Source organism: Balaenoptera borealis, assembly GCF_965194805.1.
Source record: "Balaenoptera borealis genome assembly, chromosome: 13".
NCBI classification, from domain to species: Eukaryota; Metazoa; Chordata; class Mammalia; order Artiodactyla; family Balaenopteridae; genus Balaenoptera; species Balaenoptera borealis.
Genome location: NC_138870.1, coordinates 6,591,122 through 6,607,646, shown reverse-complemented (window position 1 = coordinate 6,607,646; position 16,525 = coordinate 6,591,122). Strand labels below are relative to the sequence as shown.

Sequence of the window (16,525 nt, the reverse complement as noted above, 5' to 3'; positions counted from 1 at the left end):
CACTGCTGGCAAGAGCAAACAGGAGCCGGCTCCCCAACGCCTCTCTCACCCTTTCCCGGCACCCTCCTCCCCTGAGCTGGTGTCTCTGGAAGGATGAAGCACTTGGGCAGGAGCAGAGGTCTTGGAGTCCTGCCCTCTCCAGGCCCGCCGCACAGGATAACAACAGCTAAAACCAAACTCCATGCTGATCAGAAAAAAACTGCCATGACTTGCTTTCCTTAAGGATCACAAGTAAACTGTTAGGGACTTCCCTGGTGGCGCAGTGGTTAAGACTCCGCGCTCCCAATGCAGGGGGCCGGGGCCGGGGCCGGGGGTGGGGGCGGGGTTCGATCCCTGGTCAGGGAACTAGATCTCCCATGCATGCCACAACTAAGGAGCCCGCCTGCAGCAACTAAGGAGCTGCCTGCCACAACTAAGTAGCCCACATGCTGCAACTAAGGAGCCGGCAAACCGCAACTAAGGACCCTGTGAGTCACAACTAAGGAGCCCGCCTGCTGCAACCAAATAAATAAATAAAATAAAATAAATATTAAAAAAAAAAAGTAAACGGTTCGTTCATGGCAGAACTGAAAGATGCCAACCAGGGCATATTACTAACGTTAGTTTTATTAGAGATGAACAGAAAAGCCCCAGAGATCACAGTCCTGAAGAACAACTGTCCCCCACCTTTCCCGTGAGTATGATCTTTCTGGGGGCCATCTCGTCCCCTTGGGGCTTCTTCTGAGCTGCACATCTACAGAAGCCTGTATCCTCAAAGGCCACTGGGAGACTTTCTTCCAGGCCAGCGGTTCTCAACACGTGGTCCCCAGACCAGCTGTAGTGGCAGCAGCGTCACCTGGGAACTTGTCAGACGTGCAAACTTGCTGTCCCCGTCCTGGACTTATTTGATTAGAAACCCAAGTGAGGTGAGGCCCAGTGATCTGTGTTTTTTTTTTTGGCCGCGCTGCGTGGCATGTGGAATCCTAGTTCCCCGACCAGGGATCAAACCCGAGCCCACTGCAGTGGAAGCACGGAGTCCTAACCACTGGACCGCCAGGGAAGTCCCAGCAATCTATGTTTTAACAAGCACCCCCAGATGATTCTGCTGCCCACTCAGGTTTCAGAACCACCGCTCTAAGGCTTTCATTTAAACACTGAACAATTGGAGGAATGGAAAAGCTCTTTCTGGGGGTTCTGAACCCAGAGACCAGCTTTTGAAACGCCAGTGCCAAAGGGCACGAAGCTACGGAGTGGGGGTGTGAGCCTCCCCTGGGCGCAGGGCTCCTGCTGGCACTGGAAAGCCAGGGAGGGGAACTGGGGCTGGGGACCACCTTGGCTGCTGAATGGTGACAGTTAAGGGGGAGGATACAGGACAGGTAAGCAGGAAGGAAGCAAGAGGTAAGAAAGACAGATACTGGCTAGACAACGCCCTCTTGAACCCACTGAGTGGGGAAGTCACAGTAAATGCTCAAGTCAGAACCTGCATTTGGCTTCTCCACGTGCCTCTAGCCACAGACTCACCTGGTGAACCCTCCTCCCCCAGACGCCAAAATGACTTGGGCAGCCCCTGCAGCAGGGCGCTTTTGGCAAAAACTTCCCCAATTTCTGCAGCCTACGTTCTCCCCAGGACAGGCTGCCGTTGTGTATGGAAGTGGAACTCTTCCTCAAATCACCCCAAATTCTAGGAAAACAACATTAAAAAAAAAAAAAAAGAACACATGCAGAGGCTGACGGTCAATGACCTTGTAGGTTTATCTAGAGTTACTGTTGATTTGACTGTGGCAGGCTTTTCTGTCCATTAGTAACTCCTCCAGAGGCTAGGGAAAGGAAAATAAATAATATAATAATAGTAGCAGTCACTCTTTATGAGCACTCACTCGTGTCCTGCATCACAGGAGGTGATTTAAGTATATTATCTCATTTAATCTGCTCGTCACACTTATTTTATCGGTGAAACAGAGAGGTTAAGCAACTGGCTCAAAAAGACACAGCCAGCAAGAGGCAGAGCTGACTCTGAACCAGATCCATGTGGCCGGCAGCTCAGAGCCGCACCCTTGCCAACACTGTGCTCCCTCCCTGCCAGCTGGTGAATGGCAAGAATGGGAACCCCCAAGAAATTTTCTGGTGGGGGGACAAGAGTCTGGTCTGGACACCTTGAATTTGGCAGGATGCTCTGACCTAAACCTTACCCTGCCTGCTGGCTAGACGAGTCCAATTTAGGGCATCAATGCCGGCCAAGGCCAAGGCCAAGGGAGGGAACGACCACGGACTCCTCCTTTGGGTCCGTTCTCTCTCTCCCCTTCCCCTCTCCCTCTGGTGAGCACGGGACAGGTGGTGGCCTCAAGCCCACCCTCAGCGGGTCCCAGGGGAAATGAACCTTTCAGGGCCAGTTCTATCTTCCTTTCTTTGCTTCCCAAGGTGTCCATACAGAAGCAATGGTGACTTTGGCTCTGTCCCCTCTGGGACCTGGCTTCAAGGTGTCAAAAAGTTCTCCGTAAGAGGGATCCAGCCCTTCTGGGAAGTAGGAGGCGAGCGCTGAAGGAGAGGTGCCGAGGCCGCCCCTCTTGGGCAGATTCCACAAGAAGGGTCCCTGCCAACTGGGCACCCTTATGGGCCACTCCAAGCAAAGCCCCAGACTGGTCCCTCCCTCCCTCACCTTTCCCAAACCAGGGGAATCTCTGAAATGGGCGTTTTGTAGACGAAAAGATAAGTCGTCTGTTTCACCTTCTGAAAGAGAGGAAGCCTAGTGGTAAAATTTCCGCTTTGAGCAATGCCCTCAGTGATGCGGCTTCGCAGAGCTGAAGCAATAAGATGGGGACGAATGTGAGTGCTTAGGACAACTTCAACCTCTGAAAAATTCTAAGGAGAGGTAGCTCCTTACGTAATAGTAACTAAACAACAGTTGCAGAAGCTGACAGCTGAGCTCTTGCTATGAGCCAGGTACCATGATAATAACTTGACGTTAAATATCCCGTTCTTGCTCCCAAAGACCTTGTATTATTGTACGCAGGTTGCATGATTACCCTCATTAGGAAAGTGAGGCCTAAGGAGAGTCACCAACTGGCCGCCTCCCCCCAGGAATCTACATTTCCAACAATTCAACCCCTCCTTCCCCCAATAATCCCCCTGGGTCATAACGCCCCCTGCTGCTCTGTGTTGCTCTTTTATACAATGCAGCACCTTGAGGGGGGGAGGTCTCAACAGCAACAAAAACAAAATCCAACCATCCCCCCCCTCTTCTCCCAAGCCAGGACCTCAGGGAGGCAGACTTCTGCTATTTAGTGCCCTAAACACTGAGAAGATTGTGGTACCTACCCCACCGCCTAGATAATTCAACATTAAGAAATAATAATAATAAAAATTGTAGGATAAGTCTAAAGAATTAACTTTCCCCAGGTTCCTGAGCACAGGCTCAGCCTGTCTGTGGACCTCTTGGCCTCCCTTTCCGGTGATGCTTAATGCTCCTGGGGGCCTCCTGGGAGGACGCGGGGTGGTGGCTCAATAGCTACAGCCTGTGGGTGTCACCATCTTGCTCTGCTGGCCTCTTTTGGGCAACTGTGTTCAGCTTGCTAACAGGGGAACATTTCCTGGAAGCACATAGTGAGAGATTTCCCAGGGAGAAGAGGAATATTGGGAGACTAGAGTCCTCCTGTTAGGCCCTGCTGCCCCTTCTGAATCTGAGGATGCTGGTGGGACTGTCTTATACTCTTCGAGGTAGTTCCGATCATCCCAGCTTGAGATGATGAAACAGGCTCAGAGAGGTAAAGTAACTTGCCCACGGTCACACAGCAGGTATGCAGCGACTCAGCTGACAGTTCTCTCCCTCTGTCACATGCACAGCATGTGCCAGGCAGGTCAGTTACATGACTGCCTGTCTCATCCCTGGTGGAAGGGAGGTAGCTTGGTCCCCTCTCTGGGGTGTGGCAGAGGATGAAAGACCTTGTAAGCGTCTTCTCAGCACACCTTTATGGAAATTAGGCAGTGACCTGGTCTGAACAAGTTCAAGACTTGAGAAATCCTCCTTCCTGAGGACTGAGCCAGCATCTTTTAAAAACCAGAGCCCTGGGTGGGACTTCCCTGGTGGTCCAGTGGTTAGGACTCTGCGCTTCCAATGCAGGGGGCTCGGGTTCCATCCCTGGTCGGGGAACTAAGATCCTGCATGTCTCACGGCGTGGCCAAAAAACAAAAAAAAAAAAGAAAAAAAGAAAACCAGAGCCCTTATTTTGCCTAAGAGGAGAAAAGTTTTAGCTAATACAAGGTGCCAGTGTTAAGTCGTTTGGGGCTGAGGGATTGGGAGGGAGGCCTCTGCCCAAGGTAACCTCCTTCTAAACAAGAAGTTTCAAGTTTCCACTGCCTGCTGGCCAGACGTGTAGCAGACGTCAGCCAGCCCATAAATCCATTTTCTGCTGAAAGTAGGCATTCTGATCTTAACCAAAATCATCTGATGTGGGGGATTGTTTCGGGGCTGTTTTGCTTTAAATTCCAGAATACCATTGTGTTTTCCATTGTGTATACCTAACTAAGATGCCTGGTGATAACACACACACACACACACACACACACACACACACACACACACACACACACTCTCTTGCTGATACACTTTAGCCACACGGACCAGCTAGCTCTCATTCCATCTGTGGAACCTGTTACCACTTGCTCGCGTGGCCCCGAGTGGTGGGAGATGCCCCTTGCCCTATTCCTCTGCCACGATCCCCTCTTCATTTTAGTCTCAATGATTAAACAGCAAGCCCTCCACTGTCTGCTGTGTCCCCCGCCTCACCCGAAGCACTTCACTTGAATCATTTAATTTTCTCAACAGACCCACCAGGTAGGTAATATTAACTTCTGTTTTCGAGATGAGAAGTTTCAGGCACAGAAGTTCAGGAGCTTGTCTTGAGATCACATGGCAAAGAGGTGCCTGAGTTACAACCTGGACCCAGAACAGTCTGACTGCAAAGCCCAAATTCTCAATCATTTTGCTAAGCTCAAAGGTCTTTTTGATCCATTTTGTTAATTTCAGGGCCAGAATTTTTCACTTTTATCCTTTCTCCTTCCTGGTCACAGCTGATTCTATTTCAAAAGTGGCGTTTTCGATCCGTAAAGGCCCCAAGAGAGCCCACACGTAAGAGCAGAGGGCCTATCTTCTCACGACAGGAAGGTACCTGCCATGGCCACCTGGCCTGCAGGTGCCATCGGAGTCTGGCGTCTCTCTGGGGGAGCCTGATGGACGGAGTCTAGACAGCGAGCCTGGGACTCCTCTTGCTGGCCTCTGGCTGGAGAGCTCTGGGCACGTTCTTGCTGGCCGGCCAGAATTGAGTGTGGCCACAGCCCTGCTCTGGGAAACAGACTCTCCAGAGTAAGCTGGTACTTTCCCTTCTCGTCCCAGCTTCGCCACCGCTGCAAGCCTGGCAAGTGCAGACACCGCTGCAGCTGCCCATTGGCCACTGTCCTTGGATCCCTATAGGAATGGCCTGAAGGTGGGACCCAGAGCCTTTGCCCGCCCCTTACAGCACCATCCTGCCAGCAGAGGACAAAGGGAATGAGAGGGCATCACTGCAGGCCTGTCTTACAGCCCTGGGCATGGAGGCCCTGAGAGGCATGAGGATCACACCAGCTCCCCATTCTAAGGGTCCCTCCCCAGCTCTGGAAGAGAATGTAATTTCTAGTTGAAATGAGTTTTCTGGTCGCTTAAGGGTTATCTGTCTTGGGGAGCCAGGGCTATAATTTGATTGAAGTGGGGAAAGTAGAGTGTGGGATGACTTCCCCAGGCTTGTAGAAAGGAGGCTTTAAAAAGTTTGAGCATAGGGAGGGCTTCCCCAGTGGCGCAGTGGTTATGAATCTGCCTGCCAGTGCAGGGGACACAGGTTCGAGCCCTTGTCCAGGAAGATCCCACATGCCGCGGAGCAACTAAGCCCGTGCGCCACAACTACTGAGTCTGAGCTCTAGAGCCCGTGAGCCACAACTACTGAGCCTGAGTGCCACAACTACTGAAGCCCACGCGCCTAGAGCCCGTGCTCCGCAACAAGAGAAACCACTGCAATGAGAAGCCCGCGAACCGCAACGAAGAGTAGCCCCCACGCAGCAACGAAGACCCCATGCAGCCAAAAATAAATAAATACATTTATTTAAAAAAAATTTTTTTTGAGCATAGGGAAAATTCCCTGGTGGTCCAGTGGTTAGGACTTCGTGTTTCCACTGCAGGGGGCCCGGGTTTGGTCACTGGTCGGGGAACTAAGATCCCGCAAGCTGCCCAGTGTGGCTAAAAAAACAAAAAAAAGTTTGAGCATAATAGGAACAGGTTGAAATCCATGGCCCTACATCACAAGAAGGCGCTTATAGTGCATCAGGGTGAGCAGGAGGAAGAGTCTTTAAGGGGGACGAGTTTCCTGTCCCTGCAGGACACATTCTGCTGAGGGTGGCTTCCCACACAACAGAGGGGGGCATGGATGTGAGGGGGGCATGCAAACTGGTACACTGCAATTGTTCATCTAGATGGGAAGAGGTGTTTTTGATTCGGATTTGTAAATAACTTTGTCTTAGTCCATTAAGGCTGCTGTAACAAAGCACTGTGGACAGGGTAGAAGTCCAAGATCAAGGCACCAGCAGATTTGGCATCTGGTTTGGACTCGCTTCCTGGTTCATAGAGGGCTGTCTTCTCACTAGAATCTCACATGGTTGAAGGGAGAAGGGAACTCTGGGGCCTCTTCTTCTTCTTTTTTTTAAAAAATAAATTTATTTATTTTATTTATTTATTTTTGGCTGTGTTGGGTCTTCGTTGCTGTGCGCAGCCTTCCTCTGGTTGCGGCGAGCGGGGGCTACTCTTCGTTGCGGTGCATGGGCTTCTCACTGCAGTGGCTTCCCTTTGTTGCAGAACACGGACTCTAGGCACGCGGGCTTCAGTAGTTGCGACACGCGGGCTTCAGTACTTGCAGCACGTGGGCTCAGTAGTTGTGGCTCGTGGGCTCTAGAGCTCAGGCTCAGTAGTTGTGGCGCATGGGCTTAGTTGCTCCGCGGCATGTGGGATCCTCCCGGACTAGGGCTCGAACCCATGTCCCCTGCATTGGGAGGCGGATTCTTAACCACTGCCGTCACCAGAGAAGTCCTGCCTCTTCTTATAAGGGCACTAATTCCATTCATGAGGGCCCCATCCTCATGACCTAATCACCCCCAACAGCCCCGCCTCCAAATAAAACTGCATTGGACTTTAGGATTTAACATATGAATTTGGAGAGGCGCAAACGGTCTATAGCAAACTATCTTTTAAACTAAACTTCCCAAAGAAGACATACAGATGGTCAACAGGCACATGAAAAGATGCTCAACATCACTAAACATCAGGGAAATGCAAATCAAAACCACAATCAGATATCATGTTATACCTGTCACAATGGCTATTATCCAAAAGACAACAAATAACAAGTGTTGATGATGATGTGGAGAAAGGGAACCTTGTGCAGTCTTGGTGGAAATGTAAATTGGTGCACCCAGTATGGAAAAGAGTGTGGTGGTTTCTCAAAAGATTAAAAATAGAACTACCACATGATCCAGCAATTTCACTTCCGGTTACATATCCAAAGAACATGAAAACACTAATTCGAAAAGACACATGCACCCCTATGTTCACTGCAGCACTATTTACAATAGCCAAGACATGGAAACAACCTACATGTCCATCCATAGATAAATGTATAAAGAAGACGTGGTACATACATACAGTAGAATATTATTCAGCCATAAAAAATAAAAAAATCACACCATTTGTGACAACATGGATGGACCTGGAGGGTATTATTATGCTCAATGAAATCTGGAAAACAAAACAAATGAACAAACCAAACCAAACCAAACCCATAGACACAGAGAACAGATTGGTGGTTGCCTGAGGGAAGGAAGGCTGGGGAGGTGGGTGAAATGGGCGAAGGGGATCCAGAGGTACAAATTTTCAGTTATAAAATAAATAAGTCATCGGGATATGATGTACAGCAAGGTAACTATAGTCAGTGATATTGTTTTGCAAATTTGAAAGCTGCTCTCATCTCAAGAAAAAAAAATTCTGTAACTTTGTATGGTGACAGATGGTAAGTAGACTTACTCTGGCAATCATTTTGCAACATGTATGAATGTCAAATCACTACGTTGTACACTGGAAACTAAAGGAATGTTGTATGTCAATCATACTTCAATTAAAACACACACATGCTGTAGAGCAGAAATTAAACACAGCATTGTAAACCAACTATACTTCAATAAAATTAAAACGACACACCCCCCCCCCAAACTTCTATTCAATTGAAAAGCAATGAATTCGCAACTATGTATGATTTTGCTGATCTTTCATTTAAAGCTTTAATAAATCAACCTGATCATCTGCTACTGATTCAATCAGTGTAAGTTTAAAGATAAGTTAAAACTAAAATGCTATAGAAACGTGTTTTGAATTCACTAACACGGTCTAATTTACTCTATTATATTTTTAACCCCCAGTCAAGGATTTTCTCCTATGACCCACGTGTGGTGTTGTTTCTGCCCTTGGACACTGACATGCAGCTCAGACTGGGAGGAAAAGGGGCCTCCTCTCAGCAGTTTGGAGGCAGGGGCTTGGTAGGAGTCATGGCCCCCATCTGCCTGGGTCTGAGAGAGGTGAATACTGGGACCTTGCGAGTGCGGCGGGGAGGCTGTGGAGGGTGACTTCCCTGACACAGCCAGGGACACCGTTTCTGCTTCCTTGCACAGTGCTTGGCAAGAGGACTGAGCAAAAGGACTGACTGACTTTCTCCACGTCAACAGCCCACACACCTCTCTACGCAGGTATCTTCCCTGGGATCAAACAGATCTGGCCCCTCTCCTCCAAGTCAGCGGGCTTAGCCAGGCTGTACATCACAACTCAGAGGTCTGCGTCTCCAGCGACGCCAGGGAGACGCATCTCCCTTTCCAAAGCCCTCAGGGGCAAGGCCAGAGAAGGCCAGCCGAACCTTCTAGTTTCCATTTGTGGGAAAGACAGGACCCTGCTCTTTCCCAGCAAAGACAAATCGCCCAGGCTCCAGACAAACCGCCCAAGCTCCAGGACTAGGGATACAGAACACTCCTTAAATTAATCTCGAGTCCAAGCCACTCCTTGGGCGAGGATTAAGCTGACAGTCAGAGCAAGGATGGGTGGGGAGGCCAGAGCTCCAGTGAGGGCTGCCCTTGATCCTCGGAGAACTTAGGGGCTCTCTAATGCCCTCCTCAAAGTCCCCCCAGCTCCCCTGCGCAGTCCTGGAGAGCAGTGAGGCAACCCACACCTCATGGCAGAAACGTGGGATTCCGGACAGAGCAGGGGTTGCCTGGAAACCAATATGCGGTGTTTGATATGGGGAGGTTCATGGGTCTCTGGAGAAAAAAGCAAAAAAACGGGGACTGTGTGTTTCTGGAGGCAGGTCCCATTGATTTCATGGGATTCCCCCAAAATGTTCGGACCTGCCAGTCGAGGATGACAGCAAGCAGTACTTAAAAGCTATCCAGGGACGTCCCTGGTGGCGCAGTGGCTGGGAATCCTCCTGCCAATGCAGGGGACATGGGTTCGAACTCTGGTCCGGGAGGATCCCACATGCCGTGGGGCAACCAAGCCCGTGTGCCACAACTACTGAGCCTGTGCTCTAGGGCCTGCGAGCCACAACTACTGAGCCCATGTGCCACAACTACTTAAGCCCGTGTGCCTAGAGCCCGTGCTCCGCAACAGGAGAAGCCACTACAATGAGAAGCCCATGCACCTCAATGAAGAGTAGCCCTGGCTCGCTGCAACTAGAGAAAGCCCGCGCAGCAACGAAGACCCAACGCAGCCCAAAATAAGTAAATAAAAAATAAATAAATTTACTTTAAAAAAACCAAACAAAAAACTATCCAGAACTAAGTACTTCTTTGGTGGAGGGGAGGAATTACTGGATGGATGTAATTAAAATAAAATTATCTCATCTGGAGACAGGATGCTGCTTTCCACAGCTGCCTGCCATCACTTGACGGAAAATGCAAATGTCCCTGGACCAGCATTACTTTTTCCACGGAATGAAACAGGCAAGTGATCTGCAGTCAGACTTTAAAAACATAAATTAAAAAAATATATATTGTTTAGATTAGCGCTTTTGGTCTCCTTAATTCCCTCAGTTGCAAATGATTACCTCTGCGTGAACCTGGGTTCGACAGGCTCTTCCCCAGATTTTCAAAGCCCCAAACCATGAAGTCATTGCTCTCCTGTAAGTAAGAGGGAAAGACGGTTTCTGCAAGTCTTTGGTTGAAAAGACCTGAGGCGGCTCCAAATAAAGTTCCCCTGACCCCGCCCCCGGGGGGAGGCAGGAACACGGCACAAAAAACATGCAGCCTCCTGAAACTTTTTCTTCACGCTCCTCTCCCCAGACTCTCCAGAACATGCAGCCACCAAGGAGGCAACAGGACCACAGAAGCCACGGTAACCCGTGACGTCGGGTCCCTCACCCTCACAGCCAGACACACCCAAGAAAGACGGTCAAGGCTTGTGCTCTTTGGCAGAAAAGGTGCTTTTGTTAAGTCCCAGGCGTATTATTAAGTCCCAAACTGTGCAACCAATCCCCAGAACCGTGCCTCCTTGTAAAATGGAATCGAACAGGAAAACAGACAAATCGAACACGGACACACAGCTCTGTGTGTTAAGAGTCAAGATTTGCATCTGACACAAAAGGAAGATGTGAGACCGGTGATGTGTGAGGTCTGAAGCCGCAGAAGACTCGTTTAGCAGAGTAAGTGCTCGGGTGAGGACGGCCCTCGAAAGGGCTTCTTATCAAAGCAGTTCCAAACTCAGGTCTGAACCGGCAGCTGCTTCCTTTGAGCACAAGAGGGTAAGGTCTGGAATGGTGCCAGGTGAGTGTGCGTGTGCGTGCGCGCGTGTGTGCGTGCGCGCGTGTAGAGGAATTCTCCCCATCCCCCAAATCACGAGTCCAATCTGTTGTTGACAACCATCGCGGGGCAAAGTGGGGGGAAAGCCTCAGGAGTCCGGGCAGGGAGAAGTCTTATTTTCCTGAGCAGATGCAGACACCTGGCCTCCCCAAACCTGCCAGCCTCTGCGCAAACACAGCCGGCTCTCGCAGGGCTCGGGCTGTCTGGGTGCCAAAGGTGGAAGCCATTTCACGCAAGAGCCCCAGCTGCTTGCTCAGTCCAGCACTGAAGGCAAACAGCTTCTGGGTGAAGCAGCAGGTTGGGTGGGAGGGGCTTCTGCCAGTGCCACCCCGCTCGCCCATCCCCCGCCCGGACCACGCATCCCGGATTTCTCCGCACGCAGTTTTAGTTTCAGAAGTGGGGCTGCCCCACAGTCAGACGGGCGGCCACACATGAAATGGAGTCAAGGTCCTGATGTGGGAATCGCAGAGGTGTGTGGAGGAACGAGGCTGGCAGTGATGCAGGACGAGAAGAAGGGGGGACGTGTGTGGACGTGGGGTGTGCACCTGGCTACTTCTCTCTGGTTTCAACTTCCACACTTCCTCAGGCCATTGCTCCCACCCTCCCCACCTCCTCAACCCCCTTTCCACACCCGGATGACAAAAGCTACGGCTGGAAGTTTACTCCTCATCCAGGACTAGGCTCCTGGGCTAAGTGCATCACGCGCATGCGCTCATGTAACCCACAGCAACCCCAGGGGGTAGGCACCAGCTCCACCCGGTGACGCGCAAATCCAACCCAGAGCCACTCTGACCACTGGGCAGCACTGCCACAAAAGGCTGAGGGCGACCAAAACAGAGAACCCCCCCCAGACAGAGAGACCCCACGCACGGGGAGTGGAGGGAACTTGGGGTTAATGGGAAAGAGAGGCACGACTCAGGCCCCAGACGTCAAGAGGCCTCTGAATGAAATGAAGCCACGTTCTGAGTCAAGCCTGGGTACCCACTGCACACTTCCATTTCCTGACTCCTATTTTGGGTTGTGTGGGAATGTCCTTTGCTGTAGGCCCTGGGGGTGGGGCTGGTTTCGTAGACTGAGCTACTGAAGGGACCTTTTTGGACCATTTGCTCCAACCCACTGGTTTTACAGATGAGGAAACTGAGGTCTGGAATTCAAAAGTGACCTGCTCAAAGTGAACTGTGGGCAGAGCTGGACTAACACCCAGGTGCCTGAACTCTGGTCCAGGCCTCTGTGCCTGTTTCCGTGAAGCCTGCCTTGGGCCTGCGAGACACCATTTCTCAGGAGAGAGAAATTCCCTGCTATTCCCATCAGTGAGGGAGGAGACGGGTGAGAGGCAGGGAACAAAGGGGTGAGGGGTGGGGTAGAATGTGAAGGCCTTGCTCCTGGCCTGGACCAGCCCCGGTTCCCCACCGTACAGCTGAGGCTGCCCCTTTGGCATCGTACAATGTTTCCCCATGGAAATTTTTTGGAGGGTGGGTAGGCAAAGAGGTCTGAAGGAAACCCAGAAACAACTGAAAGAGAGCTGGGAAGTTAGGGTCCTGGGGGCACTGGAAGAAGAGCCTGACTGCTGGCTTAGCTGCGGGCACCAGAGGCCCTACTTGGGGAGGGCAGGCAGTGCAGGCTCTGCTGTCACTGAGGGTCCCACAGGGATGAGAGTGGGGGCCAGGGAAGAGGTACCCTGCTCCACTCCCCCGCCCCAATCATCCCACTGCTGCTGAGGTGGGCTTCTCCTCTCTGGATCCCTGCTGGACCACCCCTCAGCATCCTCTGTCCATGAGGTCCTGGTGGCCCCTAGCCTCCCAACTCCTGCTCTTCAAGGCCCACATCAGGTCCCAAACACCAAGTTTATACATTCCTGGTCTCAAGGGAGAAAGGGAAGTGATGACGTCATAACAATCCAAGCAAGCAGTTCCCTCAGGTCATAGCTTCTCTTAAAAGTTATTTTTTGAGAGCTTGTTGCCACCCTCCTTTCATTCCCACTCAGCTGGGTACAGCAGTAGGTGGTGACGGAAAGCGTGCTGAACTTGGAGCCAACCAGACCTGCCTTCAAACTTACCTCTGATGCTATCCTGCCACATGACCCTGGCTGAGTCGTGGAACCTCTCTGGGGACTAGTTTCCTGGTCATCAGTAAAATGGGGATAATGCTACCTGCTCTGGCTGTACAATGAGATTTGGAAAAGGACTTTGCAGTAACACACTGCACAAGGGGATCATGGTGTTCCTTTATTCCAGCACCTCCTAGGAGGGAGATGAGGGCTTCATCTCTACAGGGACCTGAATACAGGATGACTGAACAATAAATGATTCAGAGACATGAAGCTACTGCTGACCCCCATACACCACCCGTTACCAGGTCCCCTTGTTGGTTTTGTGATGGAGACGGAAGAGGACAGGACTTAAGGGACCTAGGGGTTGGGGTATTGGCTGGGTTCCCGTGACGCTGGGCAGGTCAGCCCCTCTCTGGTTCCCGCTTCCTCGCTGTGAAGAAGAGGCTGGACTGAATGACCTCAAAAGTCATTTCTAATTCTATACCCAGCCGTTCCCAGAATGAGTCATTTCTGTTTCAGATGACACAGCCCATCAGCAGCACCTAGCCCAGGCAGGGGCAGGTCTGGATACAGTGAGGTGGCAGGCTGGAGTCAGTGAGAGGCTGAGCAGATACCTGAGTGGCCTGAGAGCCTCCCGCCAGGCTTCTGCAGGTGCCATGGGGCGGGGGGTATGGAGGCACCCTGGGAGTCCGTGGGTCCCCACGCCCCAAACCCTCACACAGCCTAGGCAGATAGCTGAGGAGTAACCAAGAGACTGGCAGGGGAGAGACAGCGCTAGGGAGGAGGGAGAGGAAAACTCCTTAAAGGACAAGGGCGGGGTGGGGCGGGGCTAGTCAGCCTTCGACGTTCTTTCCTAGAGCCGGAGTTGGGGAGAGGGGAGAGCCAAGGCTGGCAGCTAGCTGGCTGGCAGGGACACCCGGGAGGAGGGGGTGCCCACCACAGGAGGGTCTCTCTAGAGCAGACCATGGGCTGGGCAGGGCACACCTATGCACTGTCCTCACTAGAGCAGGTGTTGGGTGTGATGAGTCTTGCAAGGGCAGGTCAATCTCATACCCCGTCAGCTCCAGAGAAAGGATTAAATCTCAGGAGATTTTCCGTGGGGTTCATGGGGAAGCAGCTCCAAGGAAATAAGCACATTTTTGTTACAAGCCTCTGGTGGGTCGCCCCTGCTTCTACAGCCATCTCTATCGAGAGTGGCACAGGGCCTGCCTTTCCAAATGCTTTCCTGACTGCAAAGGGGCAAATACTGTCCACCTGTGAGCAGGGGATGTGGCCCGGGAACCCGGACACCAAGGTCCCCTATTCCTTGCTCCTTTCTTTGGGTGGTCCCTAATCCCACAAGGAGAGGTGCCGAGGGGCCGCTCCCCTTCCCTGCTGCCGGCCTTCGCCTTCCCATTTGCAGACAGGCTGAGAGTGGCCGGCAGCGGGAGTCCTGGAGCTCCCTGGCCTGCGTCCTCCCCAGGTGACAGTCCACTCCCTGTGGCCCCGCCCGGCTGCTGGGTGGGCTGGCGGGGAAGGGGGTGAGGCCGGCACCTGATCTCTCCCGGAAATGGAGAAACACAGGACCCATCCTACTGAGGGCGCCGATAGGCATCTGCCCCACCCCTCCCCAACTCTCCCGGAGTTCTCGCCAGCTCAGATACTTATCGCTCTTCGGGGAAAAAAAATCAAGACAAGCTAGTCTTTCAGGTAGTTTCGAGGGAGCTCGGACTTTCTCACGCCGGCTTAGAATCAGTCTGAGAGCATGGGGGCCTGAAGGTTCCTCCTCGGGGGTGGAGGAGGGATCCCGACGCTCATTCAGGGACTGGGCCCGGGACGCTGACCCCCGCGACCGGCGCGCCCCTTGCTCTCCGGCGTAAAGGTGCCAACAGACCTTCACTGAGCTCCTCCGGCGCCACCTTAGTCCCTTGGAGGGTCCGCATCCTCCCCTCCCCGCGGCCTCGGCCACTCGGGGGGACCCCACCCCCGAGTCACGAGCTGCACTGCCCGCCACAGTCCCCCTCGGGCAGGGCCTTGAGTCCCCAGCAGAGGGGGTGCTCCGTTTCTCCCTCCTGCACTCGGAGGAGATCGGGGTGGGAGCAAACACACACCCCCCACCCCCAGCTCACTAGGGCCCCGAGCCCCCTGCCCGCCCCGCTTCGGACCAGCCGCGGACCAACGCGCCCTCCCAGCCAGTCTCGGCCCCCGCCGAGGAGCCAGCTGGCGGCCGCAGTGCCCTCTCCGGCCAGAAGTCTTCCCCTGCGCAGGCGATGCCGGTGACCGGCAACCGCAACCGTGGACCGGGTGCCCGGGGCGGACAGGTGGCCCCGGATAGGAGCGCGCGGCAGTTGCGCTCACTCACCCAGAAGATGAAGTTAAATCCGAACAGCAGATATTTGATGCACTTGGTGCCTCCTTTGACCGGCATGGTGCGCGCTAGACTGGCCTGGGCCGGACTGGTGTGGGACGGGGGCGCTTGAGGCCGGGACGGGCGGGACCAGGCTTCGGACCGAGGTGCTGGCGGCTGCGGGTTGGCCTCAGGGCTGCACTTTTAAAAAGTGCCACTCCTCGGGCGCGCGCTGCCGCGGTGCGCATGTGCCGGGCCCCGCCCCCGCCCCGCCAGCCCCCGCCCGCCCCCGCCCCCGCCCCCGCCCCCGCCCCACCTGCCCCGCCCCGCCCCGCCCCGCCCCGGTCCGGTGGCCGCGGCCCCTCCCGCTTCTGGCTCAGCCCTTCCCACCGAGTCGGTCGGCCTTGACTTCCCGCCATGCTCCCCGTTTCCTCCCAACAGTCCTGGGGTCTTTCCAGTCCGTCATCTTCGGCTGCTTTCGTCCCAGAGTAAGTGGAGGCCTCGCCCTTCCGGTTGTCGCCTGGTTTCCGCCCTTCCCGAGCCCTCTACTTTGGGAGACCTTCCCCGGTGGTCGGGGCCGAGGTCCCTTAACCCAAGGCCGGCTGCCCGCAGAATGAGGGCTCTTCTTGCTTTGGCCTCGATTTAAAGGGAAGCTGCCTGGCCTTATGTCTCCCTGGGGCGGCTCCTTGCAAACCTTCACTCGTGAAGCACACTGTTACTCGGCACATCATGCGGAGCAGGAGGAATTAGAGGCTCGCCGTCCAGGTGGGAAGGTCGGTCGGAGGCTTATGGGAGTAATTCTCAGTTACCATCACTGAATAGTAATATGTCTGAGGGCCGGGCAGTCCGGGAGTGCTTCCTGAACTTGAGGTTCAGATGACCCAGAGGAGAAGACAAAGGCTGTAGCTTGGCTTCTGTTCTTGCCTCTACCCCCCATCACCCGCCCTCTTGCCCTTTGACTCTGCCCACTGCTACCTCTTTGATGCTCCAGTGCCAGAGTTCTTAGTTTCTCCTCCGCTCAAAAATGTCCCGCAAATGATAAATGTTGGCGAGGATGTGGAGAACAGGGAACCCTCCTACACTGTTGGGGGGAATGTAAATTGGTGCAGCCACTATGGAAAGCAGTATGGAGGTTCCTTAAAAAAATTAAAAAGAGAACTACCCAGCAATTCTACTCCTGGGTATTTATCCAAAGAAAATGAAAGCACTACTTGAAAATATATTTGCACCCCTGTGTTCATTGCAACATTATTTACAGTAGC

General features: G+C 53.1%; 2 protein-coding genes across 2 annotated transcripts in view; one reads left to right on the top strand and one right to left on the bottom strand.

Moving 5' to 3' along the window:
• Positions 1-15,491, bottom strand: part of CD9 (CD9 molecule) — a 35,668-nt gene extending 20,177 nt beyond the window's left edge. Inside the window, exon 1 of the mRNA XM_082349849.1 lies at positions 15,279-15,491. Coding sequence (XP_082205975.1) covers positions 15,279-15,344 — 66 coding nt within the window. The 5' untranslated portion in view covers positions 15,345-15,491. The remainder of the gene's footprint in view (positions 1-15,278) is intronic.
• A 110-nt stretch (positions 15,492-15,601) lies between these two features.
• Positions 15,602-16,525, top strand: part of VWF (von Willebrand factor) — a 202,589-nt gene continuing 201,665 nt past the window's right edge. Inside the window, exon 1 of the mRNA XM_082349753.1 lies at positions 15,602-15,751. The gene's annotated coding sequence lies outside the window, so the exon portion shown is untranslated. The remainder of the gene's footprint in view (positions 15,752-16,525) is intronic.